Source organism: Stegodyphus dumicola, chromosome 4 (assembly GCF_044657685.1).
Source record: "Stegodyphus dumicola isolate Sdum_Otavi_A_Nest chromosome 4, ASM4465768v1".
Taxonomy (NCBI): Eukaryota; Metazoa; Arthropoda; class Arachnida; order Araneae; family Eresidae; genus Stegodyphus; species Stegodyphus dumicola.
The window spans coordinates 95951767-95970817 of NC_140771.1; the positions used below are offsets into that span (position 1 = coordinate 95951767).

General features: G+C 31.9%; 1 protein-coding gene across 1 annotated transcript in view; it reads left to right on the top strand.

Annotated features, from left to right (window-relative positions):
* Window positions 1-19051, top strand: part of LOC118204800 (voltage-dependent calcium channel subunit alpha-2/delta-1-like) — a 154392-nt gene that overhangs the window by 13224 nt on the left and 122117 nt on the right. The window contains exons 7-9 of the mRNA XM_085815242.1: window positions 10337-10406; window positions 14253-14303; window positions 18424-18523. Coding sequence (XP_085671368.1) covers window positions 10337-10406; window positions 14253-14303; window positions 18424-18523 — 221 coding nt within the window. The remainder of the gene's footprint in view (window positions 1-10336; window positions 10407-14252; window positions 14304-18423; window positions 18524-19051) is intronic.

The following is a 19051-nucleotide window of genomic DNA, read 5'->3' on the forward strand; positions in this document are numbered from 1 at the left end:
CAGCCTGCAGACTTACAAAGCTAGTTCGTATTTATTATATTTTGTAAAATTTTGTTCCCGTTTTCTAATTTCTAATACGAAAATATGCAAATGTAAATGAAGAGTGAAAACAAAGTTAAAAAATCCACAAATTATTTATGAGATTGATCAGAAATAGTGAGTGAAATATAAACATTGCATACATTTTGTTCTAAATAAATAGTGCACTGGATATGCATCCAGTACTGCATATTTATTTATGCACTATTTATTTAGAACTTCATTTAAATGAAAGCAAAATAATCATAGAAAAAAATCACAAATCTAGCAACCCATCTACTATAGGACAGCGTCCGACAAACATGTAAATTGTACTGCATCCGTGGAGGAGGACTAACGACTTTTCTCATTAGGAAAATGTCAAAGAGGGGGCAAAACTGTTTTAGATTGCACCAATCTTAAGGCTATATTATGAGAATTTCGGCCCGGTTTTAGAAGGTTAAGAGAAATACCACTGAAAATCCACATTATACAGTTCAGGAACTATCAGATAGACTAAATATTTAAGTTTTGATATTTGTAAACATTTTCTCTTATTTTTGTTATTTAAATTCTAAATTATATTAAAACTAATTTAAATCTAATTAAATAAACTAAATAAATTATTTAAATTAATTAAAAATAATTTAATCTTAAAAGTAATTTTAATCTAAGAATTTTTCAAGTTTGGGAAAGGAGGGGGAATGATCTACCAAAAGTGATGAATAGTTTGAGAACCACTGCTTTAAGAGAACAAAATATTCTTGCTTGAATTTTGGCATATGATTCATTGCTAAAAAAAAAGTAAAGAAGCTCTTTTTTTAAATGGCAATGAAAAAATTATTGTATAGAATAATATTGCACGAAAAATTCATGGTATAAGCCTTAAGAACCTCCTTTAGTAACAGTGAGAGGGAGACTACGTCCCAAAAATGTACCTTAAAAACCTCCTTTAGTAACAGTGAGAGGGAGACTATGTCCCAAAAAAGTAATGTTTTGTATCTGGTGGAACTACAAAGGAATTGGATACTATGAATTTTTGCCACCAGATCAAATAAATTTGGAAGAATGAAGTTCCCAAATGGCAGTTTTAAAAGCAGAAGTTCAAATGAAGTGTAGAGAAATGATCAATTGTTAAGGTGTTGTCTTCCATCGGGATAATTCTCGGCCCTACATTTCGATGAATGCCAGATAAAGACTTATTGAATATTGCAGGAATGTTTTGGCTCATCCCTCCTCCATATTCACTCGACCTTGGCTCCTCAGATTTTTATCTCTTTAATTCACATCACAATTCTCTGAATGACCTGGTGTTCAATTCTTTGGAAACTGTCAAACAGTACCTTGATAACTACATTACATTTTTAAGAAACATTTTCCATCAACTGGAAAGATTAATATCATAGAACAAAATGATGCTTATATGATTCAATAAAGTTTTCTTATGTTTTTTTATACCGCTTCATTTGTATTTACATAAAAAAACTACAAAAATTTCTGGATGGCGCATTATAACTTCAATAAAACCCCAACTACCCAGCATTCAATTAACCAGAAAGCTGAAATTACTGGAATATTTTAGAAAAACAATTCCCTTGAAAATTTTAGTTAAATGTAATGCCATTATAGAGCTCATAATACTATTAACACATATACTTTGTTTACAAACAATGTGATTTAGTGCCAGTAATAGGTAAGCATGAAATTACAACACAGCTGTAAGAAGTTTGTTTTGATTTAATATAAATGTGATCAATTCTTGTTAAGCTGATTTAATTTTTGTAAAGAAGGATTGAAGTTCTATTTTTTCCCCCTCTCATTTGAAAAAAAATGATTAATATTTGAGATTGCATGAAATTATTTTAAAGATTAAAGTATTGGTAAAAATATATTTATGGGTGCCCTTGGCAATAATTGACGGTTTTGGGTGGTACATGGACACCGAGTTCAGACTTGCCAACTCTCCCGATTTAGGCAGGAGACTCCTGATTTTCGACCGCTCTCCCGCCAACCCGATTTACAATATATTTCTCCCGACTTTTTCTTATTCTTAAAATTTCTCACGATTTTTATCGAACTTGGCCTTATACTTTGTTATATGAACAAAAAAAGTGATTTTGGACATCCGAAGCAAATGAATTTTCTCTAAATTATATCTAAAACAAAATGTTGCGAATTAGATAACTTCTGCTTTGTGAGTGAGAGCATATACGTATCCAGAAACGTTCGGTCATTTTGTCCTGAGTTGTGTGAGTACACGTGAGTTCGGGAAATAGTTTTCAAAATTATCATCTTTTGTTATGTCTGCGAGAAAGGTGAAATACTCGTGTACGTTTCAAAAATCGTACACAGTTCACTTTCCTTCCATTATTTCCTCAAGGAAATGTAATAAATTTGCGATGTGTACCGCCTGTCGTTGCGATTTTTCAATTTCGCATGGTGGAAGGGCGGATGTTTTCAAACATGTGCGTACACAAAAACACAAGGGCAACATGAGTTGTTTTGGAAAAAAAAAAAAAAAAAAACTAAACATTTTTCTTCGGAAACAAAGGACTAAAAAGTTATTAATGCAGAATGTCTGTTCTCTGCCTTTTTACTGAAGCACAACCTGCCACTGAATGCATCGGATCACGCTGCAGCTTTATTTAGAAAAATGTTTCCCGATAGTGAAATCGCTAAGAAATACTTAAGTGCAAGAACCAAAAGAGGTGCAATTGTTAAAGAAATTAATGTGAAAAATAAATCTTCAGTTATTGATTGCATTAAAAGAGCTCCGTTCTGCCTTTCTACGGATGGAAGCAATAATACCGATTCAAAACTGTATCCAATTGTTGTTTCTTTTTTTAATCCAGAGTCTTCAGAAATTGAGTACAGTTTACTTTCTGTCCCCACTTTAGAAGGACATTTGACAGGCTTTAATATAGCACAGCTAATTATTAAAACTTTAAAAGAAAATGCAGTCCCTCTGGATAATTGCTTAGCACTTGGTGCTGATAATGCACCAATATTGGTAGGCTTGAAGACTGGTGTTGCAGGCATCTTCAGAAAGGAAAATTCAGATTTGCAGATTATGAGGTGCACCTGTCACCTCTTAAATTTAGCAGCTGAAAAAGGAGTAGCTTCTTTACTTATAAATGTGGGTGAACATATTGTTGATATTTATTATTATCTTGAAAGGAGTTCTAAAAGGAGGAAAAATTGAAACAGGTCCAACAGCTGCATAACAGCAGTTTACAATTAGAAAACTTGGATGAAGTTATAAAATCAGCTAGGATTGACACCCAGTGGAGTTTAATTGGAAAACTGAAAGATGCTAATGCAATTTTAAAATATAGTGAACTGTCTAGAATTATGTTGGCCATCTTCACAGTTCCCCATAGTAATGCAGAGTGTGAGAGGATTTTCAGTGTTGTTGCGAAAACGAGGACTAAATTTAGATCTAATATTAGTGATGACACATTAGAAAACTTTTATTAGTGAAAGCAGGCCTATGTGGCAATTGCTATGAACAAAATTATGAAGTTTCTTTCTTAAAGAAAGCAAAATCTGCCACTGTTTATACCATTTGTACGAAAACTGATTAAAGGTGTTTTTTTGTTTGTTTGTTTTCTTAAACAATGCAAGTAATAAAAAGGTTTTTTATGTGTAAGGTATTTTTCTGTTGCTTGCATTTAAGAATTAGTTACTATTTAAAGTTAATTCATTATTAAAAACTATATTTTCCTCATTTAAAAAGTCTTTTTAACATTGTGAAAAGTCTCCCGATTTCTTAAAAAAATCTCCTGATTTTTGTGTGTCATAGGTTGGCAAGTATGCGAGTTCGTGCAATTCTTTGACTTGTTACTTTGGCTTTATGTAGTTAAACAAAATTCTTTAGCAGCATCCAAAAACTTTCTAAAATTATCTGAACTAAAATCTGTATACTGGCGTTGCCATATAGATTCACAAAAATAAGAGTAAAAAATATCCTCCGATGTTCGACCATGCGATTCCCTTCCTACAAATAGGACACTTATAATGACAACTAAGTAAGCCTTCATTTACACACCAGTCAATAATTGCTTTTTTCCCTTTTGTTCCAAATCGTACACAAACTTCAAATTAATCTTTCAACATTCTGCTATTTTACCATGTAAACCACAAAATATCAACATACTTCTTGTCCAAAATCCATCTCATCATTCAAATTCACCTCAATCACACAACCAATTATGTCATAATAGGGTATCCATAGTATTTAACTACTCAGATTATAATAAATGAAACAACTTGCCGATAATCCAAGGTGCAACCTTCAATCTACTCTAACCAAAGTATTTTCAAAATTGCATGATTTGGACATAAAAAGAAATGTTGGGATATGTGACTTTGAAAAAAAAATAAATAACAGTGAAATAGGAAAAATTATGATCAGTGACTTGAGTTTTTTGTATGCTATATCCATAATTTGTATCACTTTACTATCTAACTAAATAAAGAGTGATATACTTGTTTATACTTCTGCCATAATGCTTGACAACATCTCTGCCAACTTTCATAATTGGATCAAGCCTACAAAATACGTTGCTTTTATAATACTGAAGTGCTTTTTATTTTGAAATCTTAATTTTAAATGTAAGCTTTCAATATTCAAGTTGATAACAAATAAGGTGATTGTTTTTATAATCTTAGAGATGAAAAAAAAATGTTCCATCAAATTTGGCTTTTCGAACATGAATAATGTTTTTAATAACTTAACTGGCCCACCAGCGGCTGAGCGGTAAAGTCGTTGAACACTGGTAGTTCGGTCTGAGGTTCAAATCCCGCGAACGGGCTGGCTGCATGGGTGTTTTCGTGGTTTTCCCCATGTGTAACGTGTATACGAGCCAGTTTCCCTTAGAAAGTCCTCCATGAAGGCATTCCTCCCCTTAGGCAGATAGCCCTAGTGTGCTTTGCCATAATTAAATACACCACACCTAATATACTTAACTATCCAGAATTTTCACATATCCAAAATTCGGCATTTATGAGCTTTTCATGTATAATCATATTAATATAAAATAAGTAAAAAATCAATTTCCTCTTTCTAGTTTTCTCCACCATAGAAGAAACTTGTCAATCTTATGAAGAGTTCACCATTTTTAAATTCTTGCTTAGCCATGATGCTATTTTCAGAGTCTTGAATCTTTGATAAAAAGGAATGTGTCACTTCTAAAATTTCTGATGAATTATGTAATTTAGCTGAGAGTGCAGTAAGCTGCATTAGAACAATTTTTTCCCTCTTTTGAATTCATCCATTCAAGATAACAAAAGAAGTTATTGCATGCAAAAGAATATTGTTTTGTTTCATGATTTTATGATGATGCATATTCACTTTTGAATTTTTTTTCCTTTTTAGATTAAATTTTGGTATCATTTCTTTGTAAATAATTGTTAATTTGCAGTTTCTGTCATTAATATGAAATAAAAGTCAGTTTCAGAATATATCTAAATTTACCTGATGTGGCAGACCTCATAAAAAATGCATACGTTAAGAAAATGTTATTGTAAGCATACAAATGAGACTAAACTGCTTAGAAGATGGAAAAAAAATTAGTAATATAATGTTCTACATATGACTCAAATATAAGTATAATGATAAAAGTGAGTTAAAAAATTAGCACTTCCATTTCTTGCTTCCAGTCCTCCCCCCTCTGTCAACCATAGTCAAGTGTGTTTATTAAATTGTTTTCTAGTAAATTAAGACAGCATAGAATCTTGAACAAGAATGTGTTCATATCCTGCTGTGGATGCATGCATGAGTGTATTATTTTTTTTAAAAAAAGGAAATCACTTCATGTATAAGATAGTAATATCAGGGCGCATATGCTCTGCAATAAAGGCCATACATAGTACCTGCGTTGAAAGTGTTATTGTTCTCATTATTTTTATTCTCATTATTATTAGTTATATATATTTTTTAGTTAATATACATTTACTGTTAAATCAGTTGCAATCTGAATGGTTGCAAAATTAAATAAGAAGAAAATAAAAGTCGAATAGAATTTTTTTTTGGTAGCTTAAATATTTTATAAGTTTGCTAGATCATTTTTAAATATTTACATTGTGAACTTATGCAGTAAAAATCTAATTACTATTTTAAATGTATTACGTAGAGCCATCATCTAATGGTACTAACTTTAACGATTACCATTCCCAACATTACTCATTCATTACATAGAAAACTAAGTATTCGTGGTGGGAACAGAGAGACATATGTATTATCAATTTCAATCTCGAAATTGGACTGGCAGTTTTACTTGTCTGCTGGAATGGATGTTGTCTGTAAGATTTTTGCTTGAATGTTTATTAGTTTCATTGTTCATAATCACTTTGTTAGGTACAGGATCAATATCAGTAGTTAGCATGTATGTGAGCTTTAGTCTGTCAACAGAACTACTAACTGTTCTGCCTTTAATGAGCACAGAAAGATATTCTCATTTCTGTCAGATACTTGAAAGGGTGCTACATATGTTGGTTGAAGTGGCTTTTTCACTCGGTGTGTTCTTACAAAAGCATGAGACTATGACTTTAAACCCTTGTAGGCAAAAGTTATCTAATTGCTAGCACACCATGTTTTGATCTGTTTTAAGGTATCCATGTAGTTAAGAAGCTTATCTGAAAGATAGCTGGCACATTTCGTAGTCTGTGTAGTAATTACCACTTCCGATAGTGAAGAAAGTGACAGCGAGGTTATTGAAAATGAAAAAATTTCAATTGATAAATTAGTCGGCATTCTCGACACAGCAATTACAGGACTTGAACAGTGGAACTTTGTAACTGAACAAGAAATTATGTCTGTTTATAGAATTAAAGAGAAATTAATAGCACAAAAAACGAAGCAACTTAAACAACTTACATTGAAAGAAATGTTTAATAAAGTAAACAAATAAATATTAATCTTTTTTTGTAAATTTTGATACCTTTAGATCATAATTGCTCTTTATTTCATAAATTACAGTTTCATATTTTAATTGTATAATTTCTGTACGTCATCTTACCAGATTTAAATTTATGATCTATAGTCCGGAATTGCCGAATTCCTGACGAGTCCAGATTATGGATTTTTTACTGTATAATTTTTCACATCATGTAACTTAGAGATATTTTCAAAGCTGTTAAATTTAATGCATGATTTGGATTCTATGAAATTTTCTGTGTAATTTTCCCATCATTAATCTTCAAATTATCTATTTAAAATACCTTTTTATATTTTCCTGAAACTCATGACATTAACTTCAAATAATCTGAAAGGGGTAATTATAGCAGTCCTTGGTTTGCCCTCTTCAGTGATTGGTATCAGATAGTAAACCTTTACTAGATCAGTCTTTAAGGATATAACTTTATCTTGCAAAATAAGATGAAAGTCTTCAGTTTTGGTCAAATAACGGTCAGATATGGTTTAACCATGTATAGTGCCTGCAGGCTTTAATGTTCCATCCTTTTTACCAATTAGTGGCCAAGTGATACCCTTGTCCAATATGAACTTAAATTTTGGCTTGGCTAAAACAAGTTTTTCAGGAGTGGATGTGTTCATGAATGTACAGGCAATTTTTTTGTTGTTATATGGTACAAAGTCCATGATTCAGACGTCCATTATCCAGAACGATCTACAAGGTGTGGCTATTAATTTTTAGGACTGCTCTAATAACACCAGAACAGATGATGTGACAAACTTTAATTTAACCTTTTAATATGTTTCGAAGTAATCCCCATCGGTCTTAATACACTTTTGTGCTCAGCTATATAAGTTGTGGAAACAACTTTTAAGTCCTTTTTCCGGAAGGCTCTTCAATGTCGACGTCACGTTCTTCTTGATGTCTTCAACATCCACAAAGCATGTTGCTTTGATCACAGTTTTGAGTTTGGGAAACAAAAAGAAGTCTGCGGGGACCAAGTCAGGAGAGTACGACTGAACATTCCCAAATTCAAAACTGTGATCTAAGGATGTCTTTGTGGATGTTGAAAGACATCAACAAGAATGTGACGTCGACATTGAAAAGCCTTCGAAAAGAGGACATTAAAAGTTGTTTCCACAACTTATACAGCCAAGCACAGAAGTGTATTACGGCAGATGGGGATTACTTCGAAACATATTAAAGGGTTACATTTTTCACATCATCTGTTCTGGAGTTATGAGAGCAGTCCTGGAAATTAATAGACACACCTTGTATAATGTGGACCTTAAAGCCACAAACTTTTTTTGTATGCTTTACGGATGGCGTTTAATGTATAACAGACGGTATAAGCTAGGCTAAAATTATCTTTACTGATTCTAAGTCATTTCAGTTAATGTTGCAGATTACGCTGTTCCTTAATCTTCAAATTAGATCTGGCTTATTATTTTTTTGCAGACTGTTAGAGCAATTTTATAAAAATTAAGCTTGAACTTTCGAGCCATCAAACATTGAAACAAATGTTTCGATGCCTGTCAAACAAAAAGTGGAATTAATGCAAAAAATGGATAAAGGCATATCCGTCTCAAAATTATGTGAGGAGTATGACATTGGAAAGTCAACTGTATATCACATAAGCAAGAAGAAAAAGGAACTTTTTGAATTTTTTGTGGATTCCGACAAGCCTTTTGCAATGAATAACAGAAAAAGGGTTTGTTATGCTAAAAGTGACGATAATGACAAAGTGATGATTGAATGGGTCAGACAGTGTCTCATTGAGGGTGTGCCATTGATGTGTCCAATGCTAATGGCTCAAGCCAAAATATTTCATGAAGAAATGAACTTAAACACTGAGTGCACGCTTCTTCACGGTGAAAACGCTTCATCTCATACTGAAGCTGCTGAACAATTTGCAGATGAATTCATTGAACTCATTTCACTTATCTCCAGAACAAATTTACAAAGCTGATGAAACTGGTCTTTTCTGGCAATATGTACTGCGAAATACCTTGGCAACCTCTACAGAAAAGGCTCCAACTAGCGTCAAAGATTCCAAAGCGAGATTAACAATTTTAGCATGTACAAATGCTGCAGGAACGCACAAGTGGAAACATTTTGTAATCGGAAAACACGCGCAACCTCGAGCAATTCAAGGAGCAATGATTTTCCCAGTTATATATTGTGCAAATAAAAGAGCATGGATGAAACAAGCATTGATGAATGATTGGTTTGAAAATCGTTTTATACCTGAGGCTCGGCGACATTTTAATACGGTTGGTTTACCTGATGACTCAAAAATAGTCCTGATTGTTGACAACTGTTCGGTGCATACTTCACTTAAAGTTTTAGTGAAAGATAATGTATCCATATTATTTTTCCTTCCAAAATGTACGTCTGTCATTTAGCCTATGGATATGAGAATAGTGCATGTGCTGAAATGCAAATATAAAGTAGCATTTTTTAAATCTATGTTAAATTTATTGAAAAATGGCAAGACTATTCAAGACTTTTTGAAATTTTCTAGCTTAAAATCTGCTGTGTGGAGCATTGCAAGATCGTGGGAGGATATGTTTTCAGATACGTTAAAAAATGCTTGGCCAGCTACCATATTTCATGGTGAGGACGATGAAGCTGATAGCCGCGAATTTGAAGGTTTTCGGACACCGCAAACTAAAGGTTAAATTTTCCAGTTATTGGATTTTGTAAAGAAATGTGGAGAAGCAGTAATAAATGAAGATGATATAACAGAAGTTTTTCATTATGACGACAATGTCCCAATCATCAATCAATTAATGGACGGCAAAATCTGTAGTATGGTTCTAGATCCAATAATTACCACTTCCGATAGTGAAGAAAGTGACAGCGAGGTTATTGAAAATGAAAAAATTTCAATTGATAAATTAGTCGGTATTCTCAACACAGCAATTACAGGACTTGAACAGTGGAACTTTGTAACTGAACAAGAAATTATGTCTGTTAATAGAATTAAAGAGAAATTATTAGCACAAAAAACGAAGCAACTTAAACAACTTACATTGAAAGAAATGTTTAATAAAGTAAACAAATAAATATTAATCTTTTTTTGTAAATTTTGATACCTTTAGATCATAATTGCTCTTTATTTCATAAATTACAATTTCATATTTTTAATTGTATAATTTCTGTATGTCATCTTACCAGATTTAAATTTATGATCTATAGTCCGGAATTGCCGAATTCCCGACGAGTCCAAATTATGGATTTTTTACTGTATAATTTTTCACATCATGTAACTTAGAGATATTTTTAAAGCTGTTAAATTTAATGCATGATTTGGTTTCTATGAAATTTTCTGTGTAATTTTCCCATCATTAATCTTCAAATTATCTATTTAAAATACCTTTTTATATTTTCCTTTGATTTAGCCCATCAGTGGAAAGCTGTACCAAGAAAACCAAATTTTCCAGATCTATTTGATGCTAGACTTCGTCCATGGTGCGTATTTATTTTAAAAGAAAAAGTTTAAAATTTTGTGTTATAAAATAACATGGATTTGTGTAAAAATTCTGTTTAGTATTCTTTAGGCCATGTTAAATAATAAAATAGTTTTATGACACTTTTTAAGGTATAATGCAGAGTTTTTCTCTTTTAAAGCTGAGAAGAGAATTACTTCTAAATTTTGCATTGCTTGTTATAGAAATATGTTTTCAATCATAAGTGATAAAACACTTTTGCCTTTCGTTAGATAAATTAATTTGAGGAGGATTAAAACTTGGACAAGTAAATGTTTTGTTTTTCCCCTACATGTGAGATGTCATAGATTCAAAATCCCCCTCTTTTTACATGTCATATTTTCGTTATATGCATGTTGAAAAAATTAATATATTAAATGTGAATTTAATAAAAGTTTTTATTTAGTTTTTAAGTACTTTATGAAATCCTATTACAAATAGATAGCACATAAAACAATGGACATGAATAATATCTCCCTGCAAATGAGTTTTTACTCACTGTGAAATTTATAGTGAACTGATGAAATCATAGCTAGGATCTTGTGTAAGCCTAAGGTCAGTCGCTATTATAAAGATGTACCGAAAAATCTAAAGAGATGTATTTCTTTAGTTAAGAAACATTTCAGCATGATGTTGTCCTGTAATGGAAATGATTCAAAAAGTTTCCCTATGATATTATCAGAAAAAGAAAATATACACCAAAGAACCCTTACATTATAACCACCTTCATCTATAACAGTGGGCTTACTCAGGAACAAAAACACTGTATGCGCAGTTGGATGTTGAAGTATATAAAGTGGCTATGCATTGTCTTTCCAAACATAGCACAATTAGTGACATAATGGGAAAGGCAGCTAATTTATCAGACTTCGATAAAGGTCAAATTGTTATGGTTCGACAATTAGAAACAGCTGTGTTTAGTGGGCTGTTCACAGTTGTTGTGAGCACATATCGAAAGTGGTGTATGGTTGGTGAAGTAACAAGTCGCCGGACAGCAGTGTGTCATCGACAGTGCATTGATATCAAAGAAGAGCTACGAATTGTTCGCGTGACCCAGACATTGTTTCTCAACACACTGTGCAGCATACATTGCTGTGTATGGGCCTATGCAGCTGGGGGCTGAAGCATGTCCCTGCACTGACCGCACGTCATCACCAGCTGCATCTGCAATGGGCCAAGAAACATCAAAATTGTATATTAGAAGAATGGAAAAAAGTTGCATGTTTCGAAGAACCATATTTTCTAGTCCATCAACATCAATAGGCGTCTGCTAATATGCCGATTTCCAAATGAAACCCTGGCTCACAGATGCACAGTTTGACGGAGACAAGCTGGTGATAAGAGTATTATGGTGTGGGCGATGTTTTCATGGAGTGCATTAGGACCCATAATTCCCATCGAACATTCCCTGACAAATGTGCTCTACATGAACATCGTTGCAGACCGCGTTCACCCAGTCATGACAACAGTATTTCCGGCAGGAGATGGTGTTTACCAACAGGATAATGTACCATGTCATAAGGATCTATTCATCAGGGAGTCATTCAAGGAGCATTTCAGTGACTTTCAAACCAATTTGGAGGCCAGTGACTTAGCCTCCAAACTCACCTGATATTAATCCAATAGAGCATTTGTGGTCCTGCCTGAAAAACCAAATTCATGCTGCCACGCTACCCCCTCCCCTCCACAATGCGCAATAAAGGTCAAATTGTTATGGTTCGACAATTAGAAACAGCTGTGTTTAGTGGGCTGTTCACAGTTGTTGTGAGCACATATCGAAAGTGGTGTATGGTTGGTGAAATAACAAGTCGCCGGACAGCAGTGTGTCATCAACAGCGCATTGATATCGAATAGTTTAATAGTGGGAATCGCAGAACCACTTGAGTACCAGATACCTTGGACTACCTTTCAGCACTTTGTGGAGTCAATGCCATGTCAACTGTTGGCAGTTTCGAGGTCTATAGGTAGTCCTACATGTTATTAACAGGGTGGTCATAATGTAATGAATGTCCCTTTGGTGTATATACAACTTTATTTATTTACAACATTAATTTAGACTGGTGAATACAAAACATTTTGAGTACTATCGATGTACATATTATAATTCAAAAATGAAAAGCTTGCAATAAATTCATGTTTGAAGAATCAAAAATACATGTCAAAGAGTTCAACTTTTTCTTGAAATTGTGTGGCTTTTCTGTGGTTCTTGACAGCAGTGATGGTAACTATGAAAAGCTACTGAGAACTGATGGGATCATGCTTTAGTGCATTGTTTCAATTTACTGAATTGATGAAGCATTCAGGTGAAGATGCTCAGAACTATAAGCATATATTTATTCCCTTTAAGCTTATCTCAGTTCTAGCTGTGGATGGTTTTTGTAGAATTATTGAAGTGTCTCAAAACGTACAATATTGGCATATTGGATTTAACTTCATTCACTCCTAGTGGCACAATGGGAAGTCTGTATTGTTTCTCTGCTGATTTGATGATAAACTTTGACTTTTTTTTTTTAGCAGATTTGTTTTTTACCTGTATCATAATAAATGATAAAGTATTGCAATCAGCTTCTGATTGATTTCAGGGTTGGATTAATCGGGTTCTGTCTAAAGATAAAGTTAAGCATATGTATTGCTGACCAGTGGAAAAATTATTATCCCAAACCAATATCATGAAAAATGTCTATGGGAAAGAAAAGTGTATGGAGCATAATAGTAACAGCAAATAATGCCATATTACAAGGGAAATTATTTTTTATTTGCAAGTATATGTAATTTCATTTTACATAATCCTGAATATATAAATTTTGTGCCATTAAAACACAAAAAGTTCTGATGACCTTCTTAGCGCGTTTGAACTCAATGGCATCATTGTTCTAATTATTTTCTATATTGTTTTTGTCATTTATAAATTATCTTCATTTCTAATGTTCTTTTTATTCTTTTGCTATTTACAGTATATGCTTTACATTTTGAACTCTGATTTAATTTTCATAACCAAGTACATTTATTCTTCAGCTTAAACTATTTGAAAGTATAGGTGATGTGTTAACAGTATTTTTCTATTAATAATAATATAAATTATAACTCTTTTCTGTATTTTTAACTGCCTTCATATTAACCAGGATTTTGAGTTTATTGTGAACTTTATCCTCAATATTGCCCTGTGTAGTTAATTGGGAGTCTACTACATTTGTATATTTTTTTATGCATCCATGACATGCGTAAGATGTTTTATATTTTTAGACTATATAGTTCCTGTGCTAATTTTTCCAAATTTCTGTAAATTTCCTAACTTTTTCTAATACTTGATGAGAAAATCCCACATATAAATAAGTCTGTGTAATTTAAGGATTAACTGATAAAAGATGGAAAATAGATTTTCGAGGTCTGTATAATTTAAATATTTAAAAATTTTGCCTGCAACCAGTTTTTTAGTGTCTGAGTGTGTGCTATGAGTATCTTACAATTTGAAATGGGTTAAAATTAGACTATTTGTTTAATAATTATAACTTAGATTTGAAATTATTATTTGGAATGAAATGGCTGTAGGATTTTTTAAAAATAACACTTTGATTACAATGTGCATTCATTTGCAAATGAATTCATTCTACTATTAATGTAGTAAATTTTATGCTTCTTAGCAGATGTTTATAATTTAGATGCATGTTTATTTAGGTTGAAAATGTTCTATGTTGCTGATAGTTGGGTAATAAATTAACACCAAAAGCAAAGACAACATTTTTAATTGTCACTTTTTTTTTGTGATATAATTTGATATCCTCTTATTGAATTAACTTATAAAAGTATTCAATATCTTTGTTAATTTTAGGTATGTACATGCTTCAAGCTCTCCAAAAGATGTTGTTATTCTTATGGATACGTAAGTCTCTATTTCTGTAAATTTAAATTTTCAGCATTTAATATATCAGTTATATAATAACTACTTGTCTTCATTGCTTTAGAGCTGTAAAATCAAATATAAATTCTGTGACTTTTTCTGTCCTTTCCCAAAAAGTTTGTTCTGAATAAGGGTGTTCTTAAAGAAGTATACAGTGGTATACTAAGATACAAAGTCCAGTTCATTATAGGTTAATGTTTTCCTCCTCACTCATTCTTTTACAAAATAAGTTTTTCTCTGCATTAAACATTGGAAATATTTTTAAAATTCATGTGCAGTTTATTGTGTATAAGAAAGCTAATAATTTATAATGCCATGTTTTTTATGAAATTAAACATTTGTTAATGGACATTAACCTTAACAGATATTATGTGGTACTTTTGTATGGTTTGTTCAATATGTAATTCTGTGTTTTTATGGATCCACTGAGGAGTTTGTATTGTACTTATATCAACATGGTTCGGTAATTAAATATTAACTGATACTATTTGTTAGTTTTGGCAAATGACACAATTAGACCTTTATTATTAGTTGAGAATCTACATGATAGATGTTGAATTATTGTTTAGTTTTATGTTTTTCAACCTCCATCTCATGCAAAAATAATTGTCTTACTCTTTTGAAATTTTATTTATTATTTCTAGTCTTTCTTTACTGAACTTATAACAATTCTTTACCCTGGCAATTAATACAATATGATTTCATTTGAACATGTTTCCGCTACATATTTTGTACATTTATCAATGCACCCACAAAATGTCATCCTTGAGAGACATTGTATTTATATATATTTATGTTACGTACTGCATACATTGTATATATACCTTATTGTAAAAAAAAAAATTGGAATGAAAAAAGATAAATTCGAATTGTACAGAACTTTATTCTTTTTGTAAGGAATTTCATCTTATAGTCATAGATATAATATTGAACATTATTCTGTAAATACAATAAACTATTGTATATGAGCAGAACTATGCTTCCTCTATATTTATGTATAAATATGTTGTTTACATATTCCTGGGAAAGCATTCTTAGGGACATTATAGGAGATGTTAGTATCTGGAGACAGTGGAAAATGTGGAATAAATACCTGCTTACCCCTGTGTCACCAACCGGTATAGTGGTTACTGACGAAGACTGCTGTACCCGTGGGAACAGGTTCAAATCCTGGAGAAGGCATGGATGTCTGTAAGCTTTATAATGTCTGTACGGCAAGGTGGCTGAAAGTCCTTTTAAGAAGTTGGTAGTTCGAGAAAGGAGTGAGAGACCCTCAAACTGCCTCCTATGTGTACTCACTCAAAACTGGGGCAGAGCTACACTGTTATATGTAACGACCAATAGTGAAATTCTTCTCTTGTCTCACTCATTTCTACCTATACATGTCCTTAATAATATAACTTAATGATAGTGTATTATCAAATGTTCAGCAGTTTGTTCCCATCTTCCCCAAAATCTTCTGGCTTTTTGCTTTAACAGAGTTGGTAGAGATAAGGATTTAAAAGCAAGATTTATAAACCTACAATGTCATGGTATTAACATGTAATGGATGTGTTGTATAAAAAATTTGTGATGGATTTCTTGTCTTCTGGAGAATTTTTGGGAGAGCAATGAAAACAAAATTATGTGAATTTTCTCTTTTTGACCCCAGAAATCTTTCTTGTAACATGTTTATCTTCCCTTTATTTTCTTATCTTTCCACTAGAAATAAGCATTGAAGCAGTTGGAGAAAGCAAAGAAATTGAAAAAAGACAGTTTATGGAAAACTTTCTGTACCACATATCCCTCAGTGCCAGCTCTAAATTCTAAAATTTTCCCATCCTTACATTTTGTTGCTTGGTGCTGTAAATTCTAAAAATTCTGCCACATTGGTTCTACACTGGCCCTGATCTTATATCATTTCCTGTTCATTCTTAGGACTCGTATTATTAAAGAAATAAAATTACCAATTTCTTCTATACATTCTGAAGAGTAACAGAAATTTAATTAAATATGCAAATTCTAAAATGAACTTATTGAAAGATAAATTGTTTTTATAAAGAGAGAGAAAATTATTCTTCAAAGGTACATTGTTAAAACATTAACAAATTAGGAAACTAGTGAGACATAAATTTGTTTATTGAAACAAACTTAGAAAAGATGCTAAAATGAAGGAAACTGATGTAAGTAAGCTAAAATATTTAGAAATTTTTCAAATTAAAAAGACGTATATAGGTTTTGTTGTTTTCTGTTGCTACATAACATAAATGTTTTGCTGGTTTAATTAAGGTTATTAAGATCATTTTAGAATCAATATCATAAATTATCACTGATGTAAAATGTTCTCAGTGCTTTTTTAGTGAACATTTTCTAGAAATTAAAAAAAAAAAATTGTAATTGTAACCATATTAGATCTATAACGACTAAGGATATCTAACTGCAGAATTTAATTATTTGTAACTATAAAATTAGCAAACTAACAATATTGTGTCTGTAACTAACTGCTTACCCTTAAAAGTTATGTCTGAGGTGAGTTCTCAGTTTTCATTAATCCTTATTGTGGATCCAAGATGCAATATAAAAATTAACTTATAACTTTATTCTTTGCAGCTAATGAGACTTAATACAAAACAAAGTATTATTTCTAGTGCTTCAGCAGCTTATTAGAACTTTGTATTAAATACTGTATATTAGCCAAGGTACAGCTCCAGCAAATCTACACAAAGCTATGACACTAACTGGGTCAAAGTAGAAATAACTTTTAATATTTACCATCCATGCCAGTGTCAGGCATTCATGTCTGTTCTAATCAGCATTCTCTGTCTCTAAACAAGCAGCCATAGTGGCAGTAACCAAGCTTCTGATATGAGTCTCGCTAATTATTATTTTACTTAACAATTTAACTTATGCCACTTGACATAAAATTTGCATAATCCTCTGGACTGTGTACATGACAAAATGAGGCTTGCAAGAAAGAATCAATATAAAGCTAACTGTTAGTAAATTTTAAAGGAAAAAACCACTAATCTTATGTAAAATATCTGGGACTGTTATAAGTGTAAAATAAAAATGCTTCAAAAATTTTATAATTATTGCTAATTGAAAAAAATTATAAACTTAATTTTATTCTTGAATCTGATTATTAATTATTATTATTATATAAATTAAATATTAGATTATGTTTAATGGTAATGGATTCTATGTGCAGATTTATTTTATTCTTATGACTTAGAAAAGTGAAGTTTGGGTATAGATAATTGCTTTAGTTTATTCAGTTCATATTTCTTTGATAAATCCTTAATTTTTTTGAATGATGGTCCTTAATTAATTTCCATGTGCAGAAATGTGTACGAGCCCTGTTAAAAGAAATATGTATGCCAATAAGAATACATAACAATATTTTCATTGCAATATCTATTCTAATATATTCATTTTTGCTTTCCTGTAATTTGAATCTCACCCATTCTTGTCACTGCTACTTCTTAGGCTTAAAATTATCCATAAATATGTAGAGAATGTGCAGCTGACTGAGCAGAATCTGTCTGACTGAGCATAACACTGCTTGCAAAGAACGAAAACCTAAAATTAACCAACCGCAGCTTAGCTGTACATATGCACCTGCCTAGTATAAATACTGCTTCGTGTGCAATTACATCATTCCTTTTCTTAACTTCTCCTGCCCTCTGCACTACTATCCTCAATTGTCCTCCTCTGTTCTTTACCTAAAACCTATTTTACCTTTAAAAAAAATATTGTTTTTAACTGTGATCGAAAAATATCTTGTCTACGAAAATATAATTTGATGTGCATCATCATGAAATAAAATTATGGTTCCAGAGGATTATGCAAATTTTATGCCAAGTGGCATAAGGCCGTGTCTGTCTTCGATTGTCATCTTCCAATTCTTCATTACTGGTGAAAAATCATGTTGAATATTTAAATGTAATATCAAATGTAAGTGTAAATGCAAATTAATTTTTGTGGTTTAACTATCATTTTATTTGTGAATGAATTATTTGCAATGTAAATATGTGTATGTATGTAATTAACATTTCAAAAAAATTTTTAATAATATTCCTAATATATTTTCCTCCTTTTGCCTATAATTTAACAATGTTTCTAGGAGTGGAAGCATGCATGGTCAGCCTATGCAAATCATGAAAGTTGCAGTGAAAGCTGTGATTACTACATTTGGTGAAAATGATTTTATTAATGTAGCATCGGTATGCATTATTTGATTTTAATTCTAGTAATAATGTGTACATACATGAAATGTAGTCATAATTAAAGTCTTTGTTTTTAGGATGCAGCAAAATATTTAAGTTATAACCGTTTTTCAATGCTGCTAGTTAAATACGTAGCGTATTCGGAAACTAAGTACCGTTTCATTCTAGTGCCGTCGCAGCACTGTGGTAGGCGTCCCGCGCATGCGAACTAGTCTTTCTTGTTCACTGACTTTCAATTGTCGCCATTTTGGTTGCTCTATGCTGTGTTTTCAATCTGCTGTGCACATTCAAAATGTTTAAGACAATAAGTTCTCCCACTGACTGTGAGATTCGTGCCATGATTAAATTTTTGAACGCAAGGAATGTTAAACTGGCCGAAATTTATCGTCAAATGACAGAAGTTTACGTTGAATACGCGATAAGTGATGGAATGGTGAGAAAGTGGGTAAGAATGTTTAATGCAGGTCGAACAAATGTCCACACCGAGGCTCGGAGTGGTCGGCCTTCTGTTGTCACCCATGATTT